This window comes from Haliotis rufescens, unplaced genomic scaffold (assembly GCF_023055435.1).
Source record: "Haliotis rufescens isolate VD_foot unplaced genomic scaffold, xgHalRufe1.0.p SCAF_7, whole genome shotgun sequence".
NCBI lineage: Eukaryota > Metazoa > Mollusca > Gastropoda > Lepetellida > Haliotidae > Haliotis > Haliotis rufescens.
This window is the reverse complement of record NW_025964361.1, coordinates 26,066,290-26,086,898: the sequence shown is the minus strand read 5'-3', so window position 1 is coordinate 26,086,898 and position 20,609 is coordinate 26,066,290. Positions and strand designations below refer to the sequence as shown.

Genomic DNA, 20,609 nt, shown 5'->3' with positions numbered 1-20,609 from the left:
TGAAACCCATGACTACGGATATGGTGCTTACACACCAAGAATCATAATCAGTTCGACCCGATAATAAGATTTTGACACGCCTGATCATAAGGGGCGCTTCTCTGCACAGGGCAATGTGGCGCCTGGACGATTAAGCTACTTTTGGGTATCTTGCCATGACACAGTAGTAGTAGCTGTAAAAGTGGTTGTAGGGGGAGTTGCTGGGTTGTGGTTTTAGCAGTTGCAGAAGGAGTTGCAGAGTTGTGATAGCAGCAGCTGTAGAAGGTTTTGCAAGATTGCGGAAGAAGCTGCTGCAGGGTGAGTAGCGGGGTTGTGGCCGTAGCAGGTGTAGAAAGCGTTGTTGGGTTGTGGTAGTTGTAGTGGTTTCAAAATATCAGTTTTAGTGTGTACAATTCATAAACATTCGCAGCCACATTCAAACAATAGGAAGACTATGATGTATATACATTATATGGAGCACTACACTGAGATAAACAGTGTATTTTTATGGTGTATTTCAAAATACAGTACAGAAATTCGTACAGTGGCTTATAGTTATAATTCAATAATGCTACATATTGCTATTATTATTTCATTAATAACAGTGCATCATTAATCATGACAGCACATGACGGTTGCATGTCAGCTTGATATAGATTCCACAACAATAAAACAAACACACAGTGCTCGGGGGACGTAATCAACTCCTGACAATGACAGACAACTACACACACATGGAAGCGTATTTCGCTGTAGCTTTTCTGGTAATTGCAATATTTATCATAAAATGGCATATGTACATATTTACACCAGCATCACTTGACTGATGAAAAGGCCACGTAATGAACAAAAGTAGGATGAAATGTGCAACAAACACACTTCTCGGATCGGCGCTTTAGACAACACGGCAAAATGTTGTGTTTGGTAAGTTAGGAATTCTGTCTGTGTCAATTTTCAAGCTGTTGATACGCATTTCATATAACTGTTTTAATATATATGGTTAGTTCTTCACAATAATTTATCATATGTTTACAATTTGTAAATTGATTTTTAGAATTCTATTTTAGGTACAAATGGTTGTGGCTACGTCGGTTCTTCAAGCTATTATCCCAGGTAGGTGTACAGCTCCATGTACCCACAGTTCGGATGACATGGAGTAGCCCTTCGTTCTTCTGGTGCATTTGGTACTGTTAAAAAGTGAATGTCATTCAGTAATGGGTTAAATGTAAATCATTCAACAAATTTGCATGCATTAATATTCGATGCAAAATATATTAAATTTTATTAATTTCCCCTCTTCTGGGGTGACAATTTGTCATTAAAACTAAACGATTCGTATACTTTGATGCAAATTACCACATTAATTATATTTCTTGGTTTTTATGTACCATACCCTTGCTCATGGTTTTCACCGAAGTGGTAAACGTCTAAGGCATGAGTCACTTCGAGAGTTCCTCCCGTATCAAGCTGACATGCCATGATATAACTGGAATACTGTTCATTCTTTGCATAGTATGCTAACATAACACTATCGCGCGTGTGCATGAATATGTTTTGCATATATTTCAGGTATTTGTGGTGTACAAATAGACCAGAAAGGAACTAATTTCATCGTAGCATTTCCCGACAGCGGTACAAACGACAACGTCAATCTCCTGGTAATCACGTCAGAGACTGACGTCAAAGTCTACGTTATGATGGACGGGGAAAATGACACTGAACATTTTCTTTCTGCTGGAAGTTCTCGACACATTTACTTCCCTTATCAGACCACAGTGTTTTCGAACATGGCGGTGGAGAGAAAAGCTATCCACATCCTAGCATCAAACAAGGTGTCAGTGTACGGCTACGTGAATCAGTACAATGCAATGGATGGATTTCTGGCTCTACCTGTAAATACGCTGTCGGACGAATACATTGCCGTAACCTATTACAGTCACGCTGGTGCAGGAGGTAAGCATGATTGAATGACTTTTTGATGTCGCTTATAAACATTATTTAAGCCGCATCCTAATATGGACACCACACATTTGCTTCACACATGGCACGAATTCCAAACACGGATTATTCGAACTTACTATTTAACCACAGGTGTACCTTTTTTCCCTTGGAGGAAAAATATGAAGTTCTTATGTGAACATCTTTTTTAGCATTACCGTTCATAGTCGTTTTATTTTTTATATTCTACCATGACATTGATGAATGCTTGATTCTGATTGGTTAAAAAGAGGTGTCCTTTTTGCTACGGAAACCCCTTTCAAATATATTAAGCCTTTTCACAAAAACGTGCGCATGAATACATAGGGAGCCTACATATCGATTCATAAAAAATGGCTGCCGATCGATCACCCCCATATAAACTGTAAAACGAATCTTTATGTCCCCTAATACACGCTGGGTCTCTAATGCCAGCCAGGTCTCTAATACACGCCGAGTCAAGCGCTCTCGCGAAATTAATAGACAGCGTTGCGTCATATAGAGGAAATACGGTAGTTTGATATCGGATGTTTGGGGCGTTCTAGGCCGCAACCCTGACTGCTTCGATGATGACATTAAAAGATTTAACTAAGGCATATCTTTTGCATACAAATGAAATGTTTATGAAACTGTTAGAGAAATGTTCTATGGTGACCAGAATCGGAACAGTTTAAGCTATTTCCTCATTGAAACAACCGGCAATGAAAGTAAAATAAAACATTATAAAAATTGTTTGAAACAAATGTATTCATGACATGTTGTTTACAAACCTTTTTTCTGATCGATATTCGTTGTCATCTCCGTCAACCAGCACCGTTAATATTTGGCAAGAGGGGATTTGAAAGTCCATCAGAAAACACTCCCATTCGAAAGTCCTCGAAAACAATGTCCCAACTGAAGTGACAGCTTATCAAACTTGATGAAATTCATTTCAGAACACGCACAATCAAGAAAATCATACACGATCCACTATTTCTGGGACACAAATGTCTTAAGTTCTGTCACAATTTGGCTTTGGATCCGTGACATCTTGAAATTAATAGGTCACATGCAGATTCCTTGTTTCAAAATATCCGGCTCGTTTGAAGCCTTTAAAGCGACTGTTCAGTCATACTCAGTCACATTGGTAATCATATGGATGTACCAGCAGGCTTGATAAATCCCAGATAATCTACCTGTAAATGTTGAACCACATCATAGATCGGGCTTGTCATCTTGCTTTATTGTATAACTGGTTACGGAGAATATAAACACAAGATTGTCAGCCATTGACGGCTGTAAGGTGTGAGTAACCGTGATGTAGGTCAAGTTCTGCCACATCCAAGTTCGGGGTGGAGAGGCATTTATTTTGATTTTATTATTGTTTACTGGGGGTAATTGCTAACTAACAAATAACACTTACACATGTTAAATGTATAATAGAATGTTAATTCATAAAGTTTGCTGTAGAAATATATTGGTTTAGCATTTGAAAACCTTTTTCTATTACCCGTCACCCCTACAATAGAAATGATGGCATGTTCGATTTCCAAGAAATGCGCAACATTCCGAGAAATGACAGTCAGTCCACAGTGTACAACAGTGTACAACAGTTTGATATAAATTAAAACATCTCTCTTTGGACTACGTTTGGAGTGTTATTTGTCAACTTCTTTTGAAAACTATGTGTTTTGAACACTTATTATGACCTACTCACGACTATGGTGTGTTTTTAATCTTGAACTTGAGTAATAATTGTTACATATATAACTACCTGTGACCACTTTTCGGAATGTTCTAAGATTGCGGACCTGTGCACCTGTGTTATTACACGTTGCAAGAGAGCGCCGTTTTCAAAGCGTTGTTGCGGTCATGGTAGAATGGAGATAAACCTACTGTGTTATACACCTGGATGGGAGCATGCAGGCCCCATTGGTAATAGTTAGTATGTCAAGCAATGAATAGTTAAACGTTTTACCTTTGATATGGTTTTGATTATTTTTGTGTATCCTCTAATCGTCGTTTTCTTCCTGGGTGCTCATGTTTTCATGTCTAAACATTTCACTTACCATGTGTCATGCCATTCTTTAATAATCTAAATGTTCCTCTATTTGCACATGAATATAAACCCTGAGTAATGTGTGAACACGGAAGTGACCATGCAACACCCTGAGTGTGTGCTGGTTAGGCCTTCCAAGGGCATTTGTAGTGATACAGGAGAATCACAGGCTGCCAGTGAGAACAATATGCTGTTTCATGGCACAAAAACAATGCCTTTCTCAGAACAGTGAAATGAACACTTGGCAATCAATTTTGTCTCTTGTTGTTTCAAATATTAAAAGAACTTACAGTGATATCACAGATATAAAACCACATGACGAAACCTTAGAATGAGTTTACATAGTGTAAGTAAAAACCTTGACGTGAAAAATATTTTTTAACTTTTCAGGCCATGTAATAATCGCTGCAACAGAAAACGACACCGTTGTCAACGTAACACTGAGCACCACAGCAAGCTGTAACAGTACGAGGCTGGTGCAGGGAGAGATCCTCACGTTCCGGCTGCAGATGATGGATGTAGTTCGTGTGTATTGTGATCGAGACATCACGGGGACTCTAATCAAGGCAAATAAACCAGTTGCAGTCCTCTCTGGGAATCCTCTCACCCAAGTTCCAAAGAAGGTGGAGTTCCCAGACAATCTCGTTGAAATGCTAATCCCCACGTATGCATTCGGGAAGAAGTATGCATTGGGCCCCATCGCTGGTCGCCAGTGCGGTGTTGTGTATCGGATTGTTGCTGAAAAGCATGACACTGTGGTCTTCGAATCAGACGGTACCAGACACATCTTGTCCGCAAGGACCTTTAAGGATTTGGATTTTACCCAGACGGATTACAGATGTATCACAAGCAACAAGCCAGTCATGGTGGTGCAATTTGCAAAGGGGCAGGTTGCTGATGGATCTGCGTTAGAAGGAGATCCTTTCATGGCCATCATGCCCCCGATTGAAAGATACGCGTCCAGGTACGTCCTGGATCTGATCACATCTTCCAGTACCCCTGGGTATGTCCTGGTTCCTTATGTGTCAGTATTTGTGGCCAAAAATGACAGCTCTGGTTTGGAGTTCATGCCACAGTCTTCCTTCCATGACATCCCTGGGTGTGACATGACCACTGCTTCCAAATCTGTTGAACAAGGGGAACTCACCTTAGCGCATCGTAACGGGAAAGGATTCGGAGCCACGGTACACGGCCTCATTACCTTCAAAGCTTATGGATATCTGGCTGGAATTATTCTTGAAAACTTTTCAGGTAATATATTTACTATCTGGTTCGGGCTTCCCCTGGACATGTTCTAAAAATGAACATATTTTGGATCGAAAATTTTGTAAGATTAACCGCCTGTGATTTCAGTTATAAGACGTATGTGAGTCCATCTCCCTATTGTGTTATGGATAACAAACGCTCAATGTTTTATACAGTACTGGACTTATCTTGCAGGGAGGAATGCCTGCAACTCTGGCCCCTGTGAAAACAGTGGAGCTTGCTACGAATCTGGGGATTCCTATCGCTGTTACTGTCCGGCAGGGTTCAACGGCCTACTTTGTGAAAATGGTGAGAAACTAATGTGTAAATGTCCATTTGGAAAATCGAAGATTGGTATTATTTGGTGCTCACTTGGGTATAACTGGGGATTCTCTGGATCACAACAATAATTTGCAATCTTGTCATATTCCAAATGAGGCTACACACCACCCACCACACTTCTTATTAATAATTTTAAATCAGTTTAGTTAAGAATACCTGTTTGATCTGTGTCATGGATCAAATATCACTGCTACCCAATATCGTATATATGATCGTTGTTGAGGTACGGCTGGAATATGGTTGATTTGCCAAAACAAAAACATTCACGCACTCACTTAATACTCCATTGTTTTTTTGGAAATATTCGTTACTATTATTTTTTAGGATCAGTATCAGCATGCAGCATGATATCCATTCTAAAGAAATTTTAACATCATAACACCCTTGGGAATTCGGGATCAGGATAAATATTTAGTACCTCATGCTTGTCGTGAATCCGTGAATAAACCACTGGTTTGGCCAGCGAAGACTCTCATGCAGCCCGCCGTGAAACAGCTGGGCACTGACAGCGGCGTTCAACGTGAAACAATACAAACAGCATTAAACGTACAGTGTAATGCTTTAATTAATTTAATACTGTGAAGAACCGTTAAGCATAACAGTAACCCGATAATCTGTCCTAGACGAGGTCAACGACTGCATGAGCGAACCTTGTGGAAATGGAGGCACGTGTCAAGACCTCGTCGGTAACTACACCTGCATCTGTCCACCTCGTTTCACAGGAGAAAGATGTTTCGTGGGTAAGATAATTCCTTCTCTCAACATTTTCTTCCAGGATATCTATCATAACAGAATGGATATATAATTATTATCGAGGATGGAATCAACTATGCTCCGCCACTTCCAGTTAAGAAACTGTCTTTGTCGTGGTCTAGTTAGGACAAACGGTAACTGTCAGCGTCTCTCCAAGACAACGTCGGGTTAGATTGACTTACATGTGCCAGGGACTGACAACCGAGTCAGTCCGAAACTATTGTTTAACATGTACGTTCCCAGCATATTGGGACACAGGAACAGTCATGCTCACCGATGTAGACATACAGGAACAGATGCGTAGAAAGATCACTATTGAATCAAAGCAGGAATATGCACCAGGGAAAATTACATGTTAATGTAATGTCAGTATTATTAGGCATAAAAAAATAGTTTTAGCCAGCCTGACATACCTGACCACGGGCGCGTGGTGGCCAATATACATGTTGTGATGTGTTGTGTAATTAGTCTACCTGTTGTCTGGTGTAGTGTGATGTGTCTACCTGTTGTCTGGTGTAGTATGATGTGTCTACCTGTTGTCTGGTGTAGTGTGATGTGTCTACCTGTTGTCTGGTGTAGCGTCATCTGTCTACCTGTTGTCTGGTGTAGTGTCATTTGTCTACCTGTTGTCTTGTGTAGTGTGATTTGTCTACCTGTTGTCTGGTGTAGTGTGATGTTTCTACCTGTTGTCTGGTGTAGCGTCATCTGTCTACCTGTTGTCTGGTGTAGTGTCATTTGTCTACCTGTTGTCTTGTGTAGTGTGATGTGTCTACCTGTTGTCTTGTGTAGTGTGATTTGTCTACCTGTTGTCTGGTGTAGTGTGATTTGTCTACCTGTTGTCTGGTATAGTGTGATGTGTCTACCTGTTGTCTTGTGTAGTGTGATGTGTCTACCTGTTGTCTGGTGTAGTGTGATGTGTCTACCTGTTGTCTGGTGTAGTGTGATGTGTCTACCTGTTGTCTGGTGTAGTGTGATGTGTCTACCTGTTGTCTGGTCTAGTGTGATTTGTCTACCTGTTGTCTTGTGTAGTGTGATTTGTCTACCTGTTGTGTCTTGTGTAGTGTGATGTGTCTACCTGTTGTCTGGTGTAGCGTCATCTGTCTACCTGTTGTCTGGTGTAGTGTGATGTGTCTACCTGTTGTCTGGTGTAGTGTGATGTGTCTACCTGTTGTCTGGTGTAGTGTGATTTGTCTACCTGTTGTCTGGTGTTATGTAATTAGTCTACCTGTTGTCTTCCGTAGTGTAATTAGTCTACCTGTTGTCTGGTGTAGTGTGATTTGTCTACCTGTTGTCTGGCGTAGTGTGATGTGTCTACCTGTTGTCTGGTATAGTGTGATGTGTCTACCTGTTGTCTTGTGTAGTGTGATGTGTCTACCTGTTGTCTGGTGTAGTGTGATGTGTCTACCTGTTGTCTTGTGTAGTGTGATGTGTCTACCTGTTGTCTGGTGTAGTGTGATGTGTCTACCTGTTGTCTGGTGTAGTGTGATTTGTCTACCTGTTGTCTTGTGTAGTGTGATTTGTCTACCTGTTGTGTCTTGTGTAGTGTGATGTGTCTACCTGTTGTCTGGTGTAGTGCGATTTGTCTACCTGTTGTCTGGTGTAGTGTGATGTGTCTACCTGTTGTCTGGTGTAGTGTGATGTGTCTACCTGTTGTCTGGTGTAGCGTCATCTGTCTACCTGTTGTCTGGTGTAGTGTCATTTGTCTACCTGTTGTCTGGTGTAGTGTGATGTGTCTACCTGTTGTCTGGTCTAGTGTAATTAGTCTACCTGTTGTCTGGTGTAGTGCGATTTGTCTACCTGTTGTCTGGTGTAGTGTGATGTGTCTACCTGTTGTCTGGTCTAGTGTAATTAGTCTACCTGTTGTCTTCCGTAGTGTAATTAGTCTACCTGTTGTCTGGTCTAGTGTGATTTGTCTACCTGTTGTCTGGCGTAGTGTGATGTGTCTACCTGTTGTCTGGTATAGTGTGATGTGTCTACCTGTTGTCTGGTGTAGTGTGATGTGTCTACCTGTTGTCTGGTGTAGTGTGATGTGTCTACCTGTTGTCTGGTGTAGTGTGATGTGTCTACCTGTTGTCTGGTGTAGTGTGATGTGTCTACCTGTTGTCTGGTGTAGCGTCATCTGTCTACCTGTTGTCTGGTGTAGTGTCATTTGTCTACCTGTTGTCTGGTGTAGTGTGATGTGTCTACCTGTTGTCTGGTCTAGTGTAATTAGTCTACCTGTTGTCTGGTGTAGTGCGATTTGTCTACCTGTTGTCTGGTATAGTGTGATTTGTCTACCTGCTGTCTTGTGTAGTGTGATTTATCTACCTGTTGTCTTGTGTAGTGTGATTTATCTACCTGTTGTGTCTTGAGTCGTGCTGACTGACACTTCGACTCAGTAATTCTCCTCGTCATTGTTGGATTATTGTACAACTTTATAATATTTTAAATAAAGTTTATACACATAGGTCGAATGACAACTTAATAAAGACTTGTCAATGGTCATCACCCAATGTGATCCGAGTAGAGATCGCAGTCATTTGTAATATTTATTTAAGACTACAAACGTTGTTGGTGCTGAAAGGAAATCGGAAATCGAAAAATCGATACCGCGTTGCTCTGTACCTGCCATTGTCTGTTTGTTCTTTTCAAATACAATGCCACACACCTTTGTTTACTAGATTGATGCTTCCCTTTATGCGTGATGACATAATCCATTTCCAGACACCATAATGAACGCACGCGTCAACTCGACAAAATCAGGCCTAATATTTACCTCATTTATTCTGGCGATCAATTTATGTGAAACTCATGTGCTTTTGGTGAACTTCAGCTCATATTTATTTAACACATAATTATAATGAGGAATGATCATGGTAGTGTTTACTGTTTGTGGTAGACATTCAGAAAAATTAACTAAACTTACTGTACGACACGATGTGTGATGCCAGCTCACCAACTTCACTACCCTAACGCAATGGCTAAATATTTCATTGCATGTCAAATTAAAATCAGATCACATGGTGTACCTGGTGTGCTAAAATTTTAGATTCGAGATGACATGACGTGATATTTTCAGGTGAACAGTTGACTAGCCACTGCATGTGTTTGTGACGGATGCCACCACATGGATAGTGATTCATAGACACCTGCTCATGTTATAGTTGGGATCGTAAAATCGACTCTGCTTTCGAAGATATTTGTTATTAATATGGAAGGCCTTTTTTCTGTTATCTTTCCATATTTATTATAACATGCATAATTGATAGGGTTTTTTACATATTACCTAGGCGTCATAAAGTTTTGAAAGAATAGCAGGCATCATATCAACCAATCTGTAAGATCATTTTAGACCATCATAATAACCTGTTTTCTCGTATCTCCATGCAATGCCTCAGCGGAAATTAAAAAACAAATATTACCACATTATTAATGTACACCTTTGCTTCACAATACAGTTGAATAACCTGTTTTTAAACATTAAAATATGTGCAACGTCGTACAATCGCGGCCTCAAGAGAGATATCTTCTAAAAGTATAGGTGTTCGGAAAAAGAAAAGGCGGGAAGAAAACTTCAGCTTAAACAAGAGGTTCGTCAAACGTACCCGCCTTCTTCGAAGGTCCTTTCGATGTATGTAATACAGCGCGGTTATGGTTATGTCAAGCACGCCTGGATATGACTTATTACGGAGTACCACAACATTATTTTGTCTGATGCTGAAATGGCACCGGTTGATGCATATGCATGCACTCGCCTTGATGTTGTTTCTGCCAACTTTATCACCGCCTCTATACCAAAAGACGTTAAAAGATGGTACTTGTTGTTACTCTGTCTGGCGATCGGCAGTAAGGGGCTAAAACAAGGACTGCTCGGCTCGGAGTCAGTATACTGTGTCTGAGTGAGGTATTCATGTTAAACTGCGGCATGGTATCTCAGTGGGCTTGCACAATAAATCGGCATCAGTCCAGACTAGTACAAGCAGCCACACACACACACACACACACACACACACACACATACACACACGTGCATGCACGTCGCTATATAGGTTCTATAATCTTGGACGCCCCATTTTACCCCCATTTCACTTCACCTCACCTCTGCCAACTTTACATTTCTTGTCAAATGTAAAACACAAAATATGAATGCCTCCTACATGTAATGGAATACAAAATTAAAAGTTGAATATTCATCATGAAATAGTATGTAGTAAGACATATAAGAATGATGCAAACATGTGTTCAGGAAGAGTAAATATATTTCTTGAGTTATTTCATTTTTATTTGTTTTAAGACGTTACAACCGTCACCCCGACATTAGCTGCAGAAACTACAGCGTCTGTAAATGATGACGTCACTACTGACACACGGGTCACAACAGAAGACTGGGCAACAACGGTTCGCGACGTACCAGTCAAGGTAAAAGTCAACTCAACGGTGAAGGTCACCAGTAAATCAAATGCGTGTCAGTGTACTTGCAAGAACATCACAATTGAAGAAGTGGAAGAAAAGGCAAAAGAGATTAAGAAGCAGCTTACAGTGGACCCGATCATGACGTCGAAATCCAAAAGAAAGTTTGTGAGTATTCAAGACACTCGTCTGTCCGCTGCAGGTATTGGGTACATCGGTGGTGCGTTTCTAACTTTGGTTTTTGGGAGTATATTTCTGGTGGACTTGTCGGCGGTCATTTCAAGATGGCTAGCTTCTGTCAAGGACAAGACGCGTCACCGTGAAACAGCATCACGAGACACGAGTGTCAGTCGGAAGCACATTCTGCATGTGAGACCAGAAGCGATTGTTATACATTTGAACAAAAATGAACAATGATAGGACCATGTGTCAAATAGTGATCACTGACTAGGACCATGTCTTCAAAATTGACCGATACCATGTGTCTACAATTTATCAATGACGGGCATCACGTGTCCAAAATTGAAAACTAACAGCATGAGGTATCTTGTGGCTTATATTCACTATTGACTGGTGTCTTACATTGAACAATGGCATGTATCATTTATCTACAAGTAATAAAGGACAGGTGTCACTTGTCCAAAATTGAACAATGAAATGTGTTATGTATCAACAAGTAAAAATCTTTCGGGCGTCACATGTCCAAAATTGAACAATGGCATGTATCGTGTATCTACAAGTAATAAATGACAAGTGTCACATGACCAAAATTGAACAGTGGCATGTGTCATATATCTACAAGTAGTATATGACAGGTGTCACATGACCAAAATTGAACAATAGCATGTATCATGTATCTACAAGTAATAAATGACAGGTGTCACGTGTCCAAAATTGAATTATGGCATGTGTCATGTATCTACAAGTAATATATGACAAGTGTCACATGACCAAAATTGAACAATAACATGTGTCATGTATCTACAAGTCATATATGACAGGTGTCACGTGTCCAAAATTGAATTATGAAATTTGTCATATATCTACAAGTAATAAATGACAGGTGTCACGTGTCCAAAATTGAACAATGAAATGTGTCATATATCTACAAGTAATAGAGGACAGGTGTCACGTGTCCAAAATTAATCAATGACGGGCATCACGTGTCAAAAGTTGAAGGTATCTTGTGTCTTATATTCACTATTCAATATTGACTGGTGATTTTGGCATGTGTCATGAATCCTAAATAAATGAATGGCAGGTGACATGCATTGAAACGTTAACTTTAACTGTGTGTCCACAAATATATGATAGTCGTGCGTTAAAACATGTGGTATGTGTCAAATCAATGCGGTACAGGTAATGTGTTTCATTTAAACCCATGATAACATTGTCCATGTGTCAAAATCGGAAACTGAAAGACACTCTGTGTTCCATGTATAGTGACAGGTGGCATGTGCTCACACCTGGATGGAGACAAAACACGTGTACCTAATCGCTCAGAAACGTTACTGTGTAGTGATCGTTCCACAAAAATATGAATTTTAAAGACTGTGAAAAGCTTGGATCAGATGTGTTCACGCACTGTTAAAACTGAGTTTTCATCATCTTCGCAAGTGTAGCCCAAGTTTTGCTGCTGATGTCATAATTTGGGAAATATGGTACTTAGACAACAACAAAAATAAAAAAAATTACAAACTCCGAACAGGCATGTGATCTTTGTGACTCAGATTAACGTTGTAGAGTAGTGAGTGGGCCCTTTTAGGCAATATTCCTACAATATCACGTCTTAGAACATCAGAAAAGGGTTTCACATTAATAACATGTCGTGAAGAGCGAACACTTTAACTACTAGGTTGAACCAAACACTTAAATGATTGATATTATGAGCAACGATCCACTCCGTCGGGTTTGACATGCAATCCGCCATTCACCGAGCCTGACCACTCCATCCATTATTCGCCTCTTACAATCAGTATAGGTTGCTCGGGACCAATTCTAACCCGGAGTCCCCACGAGTTCTCAATTTAGCCTCCTCTTCCTTCAAGCAATAGGGTGCTGGGCATACATTCTAACCCGGGTCCCCACTAGTTCTCAATTTAGCCTCCTCTTCCTTCAAGCAATAGGGTGCTGGGCATACATTCTAACCCGGAGTCCCCACGAGTTCTCAATTTAGCCTCCTCTTCCTTCAAGCAATAGGGTGCTGGGCATACATTCTAACCCGGGTCCCCACTAGTTCTCAATTTAGCCTCCTCTTCCTTCAAGCAATAGGGTGCTGGGCATACATTCTAACCCGGAGTCCCCACGAGTTCTCAATTTAGCCTCCTCTTCCTTCAAGCAATGGGGTGCTGGGCATACATTCTAACCCGGCGTCCCCACGAGTTCTCAATTTAGCCTCCTCTTCCTTCAAGCAATAGGGTGCTGGGCATACATTCTAACCCGGAGTCCCCACGAGTTCTCAATTTAGCCTCCTCTTCCTTCAAGCAATAGGGTGCTGGGCATACATTCTAACCCGGAGTCCCCACGAGTTCTCAATTTAGCCTCCTCTTCCTTCAAGCAATAGGGTGCTGGGCATACATTCTAACCCGGGTCCCCACGAGTTCTCAATTTAACCTCCTCTTCCTTCAAGCAATAGGGTGCTGGGCATACATTCTCACCCGGAGTCCTAACGAGTTCTCAATTTAGCCTCCTCTTCCTTCAAGCAATAGGGTGCTGGGCATACATTCTAACCCGGGTCCCCACGATTCTCAATTTAGCCTCCTCTTCCTTCAAGCAATAGGGTGCTGGGCATACATTCTAACCCGGGTCCCCACGGGGCTTAGGCCAGACCAACCGTGAGACATGAATGCTACCAGCAAGAGACTAATATTAAACCGACCAAGTGACTGACAAGATATTAACAAGAAACTTATAAGAGATTAACACGAGACTGACAAGCGTGAGTGAGTTTTTGATTTTACGCCGCTTTTAGCAATATTCCATCAATATCACTGCGGGGGACACCAGAAAAGGGCATCACACATTGTGTCCATGTCGGGAATCGGACCCGGGTTTTCGGCGTGACGAGCAAACGCTTTAACCACAAGGCTACCCGACCGCCCCGACTGACAAGAGATTCACAAGAAACTTATAAGATATCAACAGGAATCTTACATGAGATTAACAAGAAACTTATTAGAGATTAACAAGAGACTGACAAGAGATTAACAAAACAGTAATTGCGACGCTGGGGAAAACCACACTGATCCACAAGAAGGCATGCAGAAATTAACAAGAGTAAGACTCGAGACACTACTCTAACCCCTAACACGTGTAACAAGTTATGCATAACACCTTCTTCAAGTCAGTATATCCCGAATTTCCATGTATGTTACAGCCATATTTACATGTGGAACTTATGTCATGGAAATATATGTAATGGGTAAAACACCACCGATACCTACAGAAAAGTAGAACAAGAACATTGTATGTTCTGCTGTTTGCTTTGCATTTCTTGGAAGTTGACTGATGACAAAGTTGACACAGGATATGGATAACTGTTATTGTACTGCCTCAGCGACGCATCCTTGTGCCGTTGTCAAACAAGGACAACAACAATCATGCTTGACAACGGCACAAGGATGTTTACCGAACGTCGCTATTGCAGTGAAATAAAGGAGTGCTATTCACAAATTGTGTCTACGTTGTACACTCTATGTTTTATCAAATGTTACAAACACAAAGCCGCATCACACGACAAGCAGCGGGGAAGCAATGTAAGGGAAGTCAAGTAACACTACCAGTTACATAACATGTCATTACATTATTGATTCAGGTTTTTGTATTTAAATATGAGTAATTCACTTTATACGCAAAAACAATAATGTATTTAGTCTGAACATGAATACATGATCCGTTTTCAAAAACATAATGTTTTATATTAAAATATTAGGAAAGAATAGCATCAAAGCTTTTTCCATAATCATAAGACATCTTTGGTAAAAGTCCATTGATTCCGACTCTATCAGGAACATGTGTTTATGAATCACAATTGAAAAAATATGACACCAGGTGCTTTGCATTTTTCCACGTGTATGTATGAACACCCAGACCGTTTCGTTCATAGTACTACATGACCATCATGACTGAAATCTTAGTCTACGGCGTCTAACTGCCTGCCATTCGGAGAACGCACTGCGAGTGAAGAGGTTCTATATATATTACAACATAATTAATGAAAAATATATATCGTACAGACACAGTGACATTTGTGCATAAATGTGAATTGCCGCACAGAAAGGCGTGTGAATATTTGAAAAGTACAAAATCACAAAATAATAATAACTGAAGAAGTTTCCAATTTAAAGTGAAGAATGTAATGTGGGTTACTTATTTGGAATGGAACATGGAAATATACAAAAGATCATATTCAGTGTGGTTCCCCAAAACTGAATCTTATTCCGCATATATATCGCCATGCGTTTTAGAGCTAACCGAAAGCATACCGCAGTAAATGGGGTTTTACGAAGTTGTGGACTGTTTATCCCAGTTCTGGTCGTATCCCAGTTCTGGCTGATACACACGTGGCTATTCAGGTCTGCATCAATATAAGCAGAATGATTTGCAAATGGAAACATGAAACATGACCGTATGAACATGACTGAGGGCAGTTGAAGCGTAAGTGGGTTATCTGGAGTAATGAATGAATCGTGACAGTGGGTTCAGGGATCCCAGATAGACACACGTTATCAATGGAGTATCGTGTAACGACTCTCATGGCGTTGATTCAGCAGGGCACTGCTTAGCTGTGTAAGCCTTTTTTGTTTACATGAAGAGAAACATTATACACTATATATGTCAACTGTACTTTACACATGTTTTTGCACTTTGAAGATTTATTTCATTGGCGCGTGTTCCACTGTGCAAACATTTCACCTTTAATAACTACATTCAACATAGACACTTACACGATTGTATAACTTGATATGAGCTAAAATGTGTTCAGTCAGTGTCGCAAAAAGTATACTTCACTGGGTCTTATCAGAAATACGCGTGGTAAGCACTCTGGTGGTTTTTGTGTTCACGGCACCTCTCTATCTGCCGTATGTCGGTGAGCTCTGAATAACGGCAGATTATGTAAGTCAATATATCGCCGATATTAAGTTGTGATAAACTGAAAGTCAAATTGTCAAAGATATGAAAAGATGTATTTCTTTCTGTGTCACGTCAGTTTTGGTGAATAAAGAATCTGAACCTTTGAAACATTTTTTTTTTTAAATAGAAGCACAACTATACGAATATGATTATGGGGAGACACATATGTTTACAAGTTTGAAGGTGCTCTGACTCGTTATAACATTGCTGACGGAACATGCTGAAATCGCCGGGTTGGCAGTATGTTGAAGAAAATCCATTTCGATCAATATTTATCAAGAGTAATTATTGTCGTACCCATTTCCTTTTTTCGAATTTGTGATGTCATGGCTTGATCCGTGGTATGTATACGATTATTGTTGTTGGTTTAGGACAGTTGTGATATTATAGTATGAGTATTTACCTAAATTGTTTTATCGTATTTAATTGTGAGTGAGTGAGTGAGTGAGTTGAGTGTAACGCCACTTTTAACAATATTCCAGTTATATCACGGCGCGTCAGATTAATGTGGGAGGAAAGCCCGAAGTGATGCAGGTCTCAGACGTTTACCACTTCGGTGAAACCCACGAGCCTGGGTATCATAGGTTTCTGGCGTGCCCAAGGGACGCAACTCTGCACAGTGAATCGCGGCGCCTTAGACGACTGGGCCACCCGTGCCCCGCATTACTTACGGATGACAAAGTAGGCACAATATATGGATAACAACTTCTCTAATTGCAGTAATTAAAGAAGATGTTATCCATAAATTGTGTCTACTTTGAGTATTTAAATGTTCGAGAGGACATGGCCAAGCCAAATGTTTGTAAAACAAATAGTCCCCGTGCATGCATTGGTCTCACGGTCTCGACTGTAGTTTATTAACTTCTACAGACCGTCAGTTATCCATTTGACACACTTTTTTTATAAATTAAACCACAGAAACAAATAATTTTGAGATATAAGTTGGCAACAAGTTCACTTTTTATAATTTTGTATTCATACACCTTTTTTCATTATTATTAACAATCATGTTTTTTCATGGAATCTGACGAGGGGTAACTGCATTTGATTGAATAACCGACAACAATCACGCTTTCTGCATGCGCGACTACAGTGCCGTAGCCAGCATGGGGGGGGGCAACCCCCTAGATTTTTTTTATAGAAAACAGTTTTATTTCAATCAAGTTGGGGACAAGTAATACACATATTTGCCACCCACCCCCACACCCTGTCAAAATAGTTAACGGCCTTGGACTAATAGGATAGTGCGTTTAGATAAAGGCCATCTCAACATGCATGCCATGATATTTAGATTTTATGATGTTCTGTCACACGTGTCAGAACGAAAAGAGCCGGTTGGAAGCCATGTGAGCTGATAATATCCACATCAAGATGTGAAACTCTTTCCACAGATCCCAACAGCGTCTTCTCCTGCCTCGTCCGTTAGGAACAAATATTATCTGCCAACATCAATGAGGCAGGCCGTATTTCCGACAGACTGCTGAAAATTAACATCATGGGGCCGTTTTGAATTCCTCGAAGAAATATTTGTAATGGTCAAACTAAGCAATAGATCTAGGTTGAGGTGAATTTGGGTTTAACGCCGCGTTCAAGCTTATTGCACATTACGTACGTGTGGATCTGCTTGAACTAATCTGGACTTTCAGTGCATTTAGTGCTCTATATATTATGCCACTCAGATACCATGGATCATTTTAACATCGATACCTGTCTCAAACACATAATACTGATTCCGAGGCGACCAGTTCTTGTTGTATCCCCTTCATGCCGACACCGGGCAGGGTAACAACAAGTACCATCTTTTGGTTTGAATCTTTTGGTCAGGGAATCGAACACCGACCTTCCGCTCGTCGGGCAGACACTCTATCCTCTACACACACACGCACACGCACACGCACACGCACACGCACGCACACACATACATACACACACACACACACACACACACACACACACACACACACACACACACACACACACACACACACACACACACACACACAAACTCACTCACTCGCTCACCCCCGGAACAGAAACAAGAGTCGAACGCACAGAACATATATGCACCCGAATACACAAAAACATCACTTTTATCAAAACAGAAAAGTCTAAACCATTTACCTCCTTGCGAGCGGCAAGTACCAAAAAGGGGAAAACTATCCCAATAACGTCTGAGTAATCAACGTATTCTTTGAGGAAAGTTCAAGAATGATATTCCTGAGTGTACATCTACGTGCTCATTCACAGAGAGTGAACGAAATCAATATGTATGTTAATGAGGACAGCTGATAAATGTTTGCCTGCTATTACATACAACTTGAATGGAAACATGTGTCGACCTACAATGTACGTAATGCGGCCTTGACCATGCTGACCGTGCCCAGATCGTGACATGGTGGTAGAGCTTACTTTTTTCCATGAAGAAGTCGATCACTGCCACGTCGCTTGCTTGACATTTACTTAAAGACGTTTGTTTTGATTTTAGCTATCATTCCATTTCGGGTAACATTTTTCCATCGTTGCCAGGTCAAGGATGTTGTTATTATGATGGTTTCTACTTCTTTTTCTTAAATAAATATATATTCCTTTATTCTATTTTCGTAATTAGAAGAAAAATAGGGTGACAATAGAAAATATGACGAGTGAGTGAATGCTGTTCAACTCCACATTCAGCAAATTCCGGATATCGCGGCGATAGGTATCATGGCGTATGGTCGAGTCTGGACCAGGCAAAACAGTGCGTGAGAATATTAGCAACGATCTACGCTATCGAGGCAAACTGACACATAGTCAACTAGCCTGTTGACCCAATGCTGTCGATTTTGTCCATCCCATTTATCACACTAAAATGAGGGGGCGAAAAAAAACACTTGAAAATTAATTGAAAAAAATCGACTATTGTCAAATGGTCTGATGCATGGTACCCGTATCAAATACGTCGCCATCGAATATCCACGTCATGCTTATTTTATCTCAAATCTAGCCACCATCAAACATGTGTGTATCATTTCTTTTGTCCGGCAGTTTACACGGAGAGCCATCAATGCGATCGTCTTATCCTTATATAGCCCGAAAACACACAATAATCCTGAACCCGCGAAGATCCGGGGTAGAATAGGTCTTCAGCGACCCATGCTTGCCGTTATCGGGATCGGGTGGTCAGGCTCGCTGACTTGGTTGATGCAAGTCATTGTATCCCAATTGCGTGGATCGATGCTCATGATGTCAATCACTGGATTGTCTGGTCCAGATTCGATTATGTACAGACCGCCGTCATATAGCTGGAATATTGCTGAGTGCGACGTTAAACAACAAACAAACAAACAAAACATTAGTCCTGATCCAAGAAAATGCGATACTTATTTCACGTTATATACTCAACAACAAAAGTTCCTTTGACACCAATATTTTAGTGTATTTTTCAAACAAGTAAAGTTTGGTTTTCAGTATTGTAGTACATGTAGGGAATCAAGTCACAAAAACGCAACTGTTACAGAAAAACATGCATTCCATGCAAAAGTTGACTTTTATGCAAGCCCAATGCATTTCACTACCCAAGAATGGGTATAAAAACATGTGCGTTAACGGGATTCCATATGCATTGTTTAGCATCGTGCTGACAACAACCACTCAAAAAAACAAAAAAATTGCGCAATTTTTCAACATTACAAAATGCCACGCCTGTCCGAAAATGAGCGTCTGCGAGCCATTAGTATGCTTGAAGCAGGATCGAGTCAACGTGATGTTGCAAGACAATTTAACGTCCACAGAAACACCATTTGGTGTTAATGGCAACGTTGGCAACAGACGAATGCAGACAGAGACCACCCTTGGAGTGGCAGGCCACGCGTAACCAATAATCGACAAGACAACTGGATTCGAACAACACACCTACGAAATCGATTCCAGCCAGCAACAGTGACTGCAAGAAACATCCCTGGCCTTCGACGAATATCTTCACAAACCGTACGTCGTCGCCTCACATGTGCAGGAATTGTCGGAAGAAGACCCGCCAGACGTCCTATTTTGACAGAAAACCACCATCAAGCACGTCTACAGTGGTGCAGACATCGTCTTCGCTGGGCGGCCATGCAGTGGGGAGAAGTTCTATTCACTGACGAGTCTCGTTTTCACCTCAGTGAGTGAGTGAGTGTGGTTTTACGCCGCTTTTAGCAATATTTCAGCAATATCACGGCGGGTTTTCACCTCAGCCACAGCGATGGATGGAATCGAGTGTACCGACGTCGAGGTGAACGTTACGTCAATCATTGTGTCATGGAAGAAGATCGGTTCGGGGGCGGCAGCGTTATGGTATGGGGTGGACGAGATCATCGGCCCTGTTGTTCTACCGTTTTTGCATCGCCATGTCCCAGGCATTACCTTTCAACAGGACAACGCCCGGCCTCATACTGCTCGACTTGTTCAGGATTCTCTTCAACAAAACAACGTGAATGTCCCGCCGCACCCCCCCCCCCCCCCTGGCCGGCTTGCTCCCCTGATCTCTCACCAATCGAGCACATGAGGGATGAGATAGATCGGCGCCTTCGACGTCAACCATGTGTTCCACAGACCCCAGGTACTTCGAAACATGCTCCAGCAGTTATGGACGGATACTCAAAAGACTTTGTGCGACGCCTGGTCCATTCAATGTGACGAAGATGTGTTGCTTGCATCGCAACCAGAGGTGGACACACACGCTATTGATTTGTAAATTGACATTTTGGCATGTTCATGTTATTTTTTATGAAATCAC

At 41.1% G+C, this 20,609-nt stretch overlaps 1 protein-coding gene across 1 annotated transcript; it reads left to right on the top strand.

Annotated features, from left to right (window-relative positions):
* The first annotated feature begins 806 nt into the window (after positions 1-806).
* On the top strand, positions 807-12,340 carry LOC124137525. The gene is made up of 7 exons (XM_046503856.2): positions 807-903; positions 1,047-1,092; positions 1,549-1,932; positions 4,385-5,245; positions 5,435-5,548; positions 6,205-6,321; positions 10,608-12,340. The coding sequence occupies exons 1-7, from the start codon at positions 892-894 to the stop codon at positions 11,138-11,140; spliced, it is 2,067 nt and encodes a 688-aa protein (XP_046359812.2). The 5' UTR covers positions 807-891; the 3' UTR covers positions 11,141-12,340.
* Positions 12,341-20,609: the final 8,269 nt, after the last annotated feature.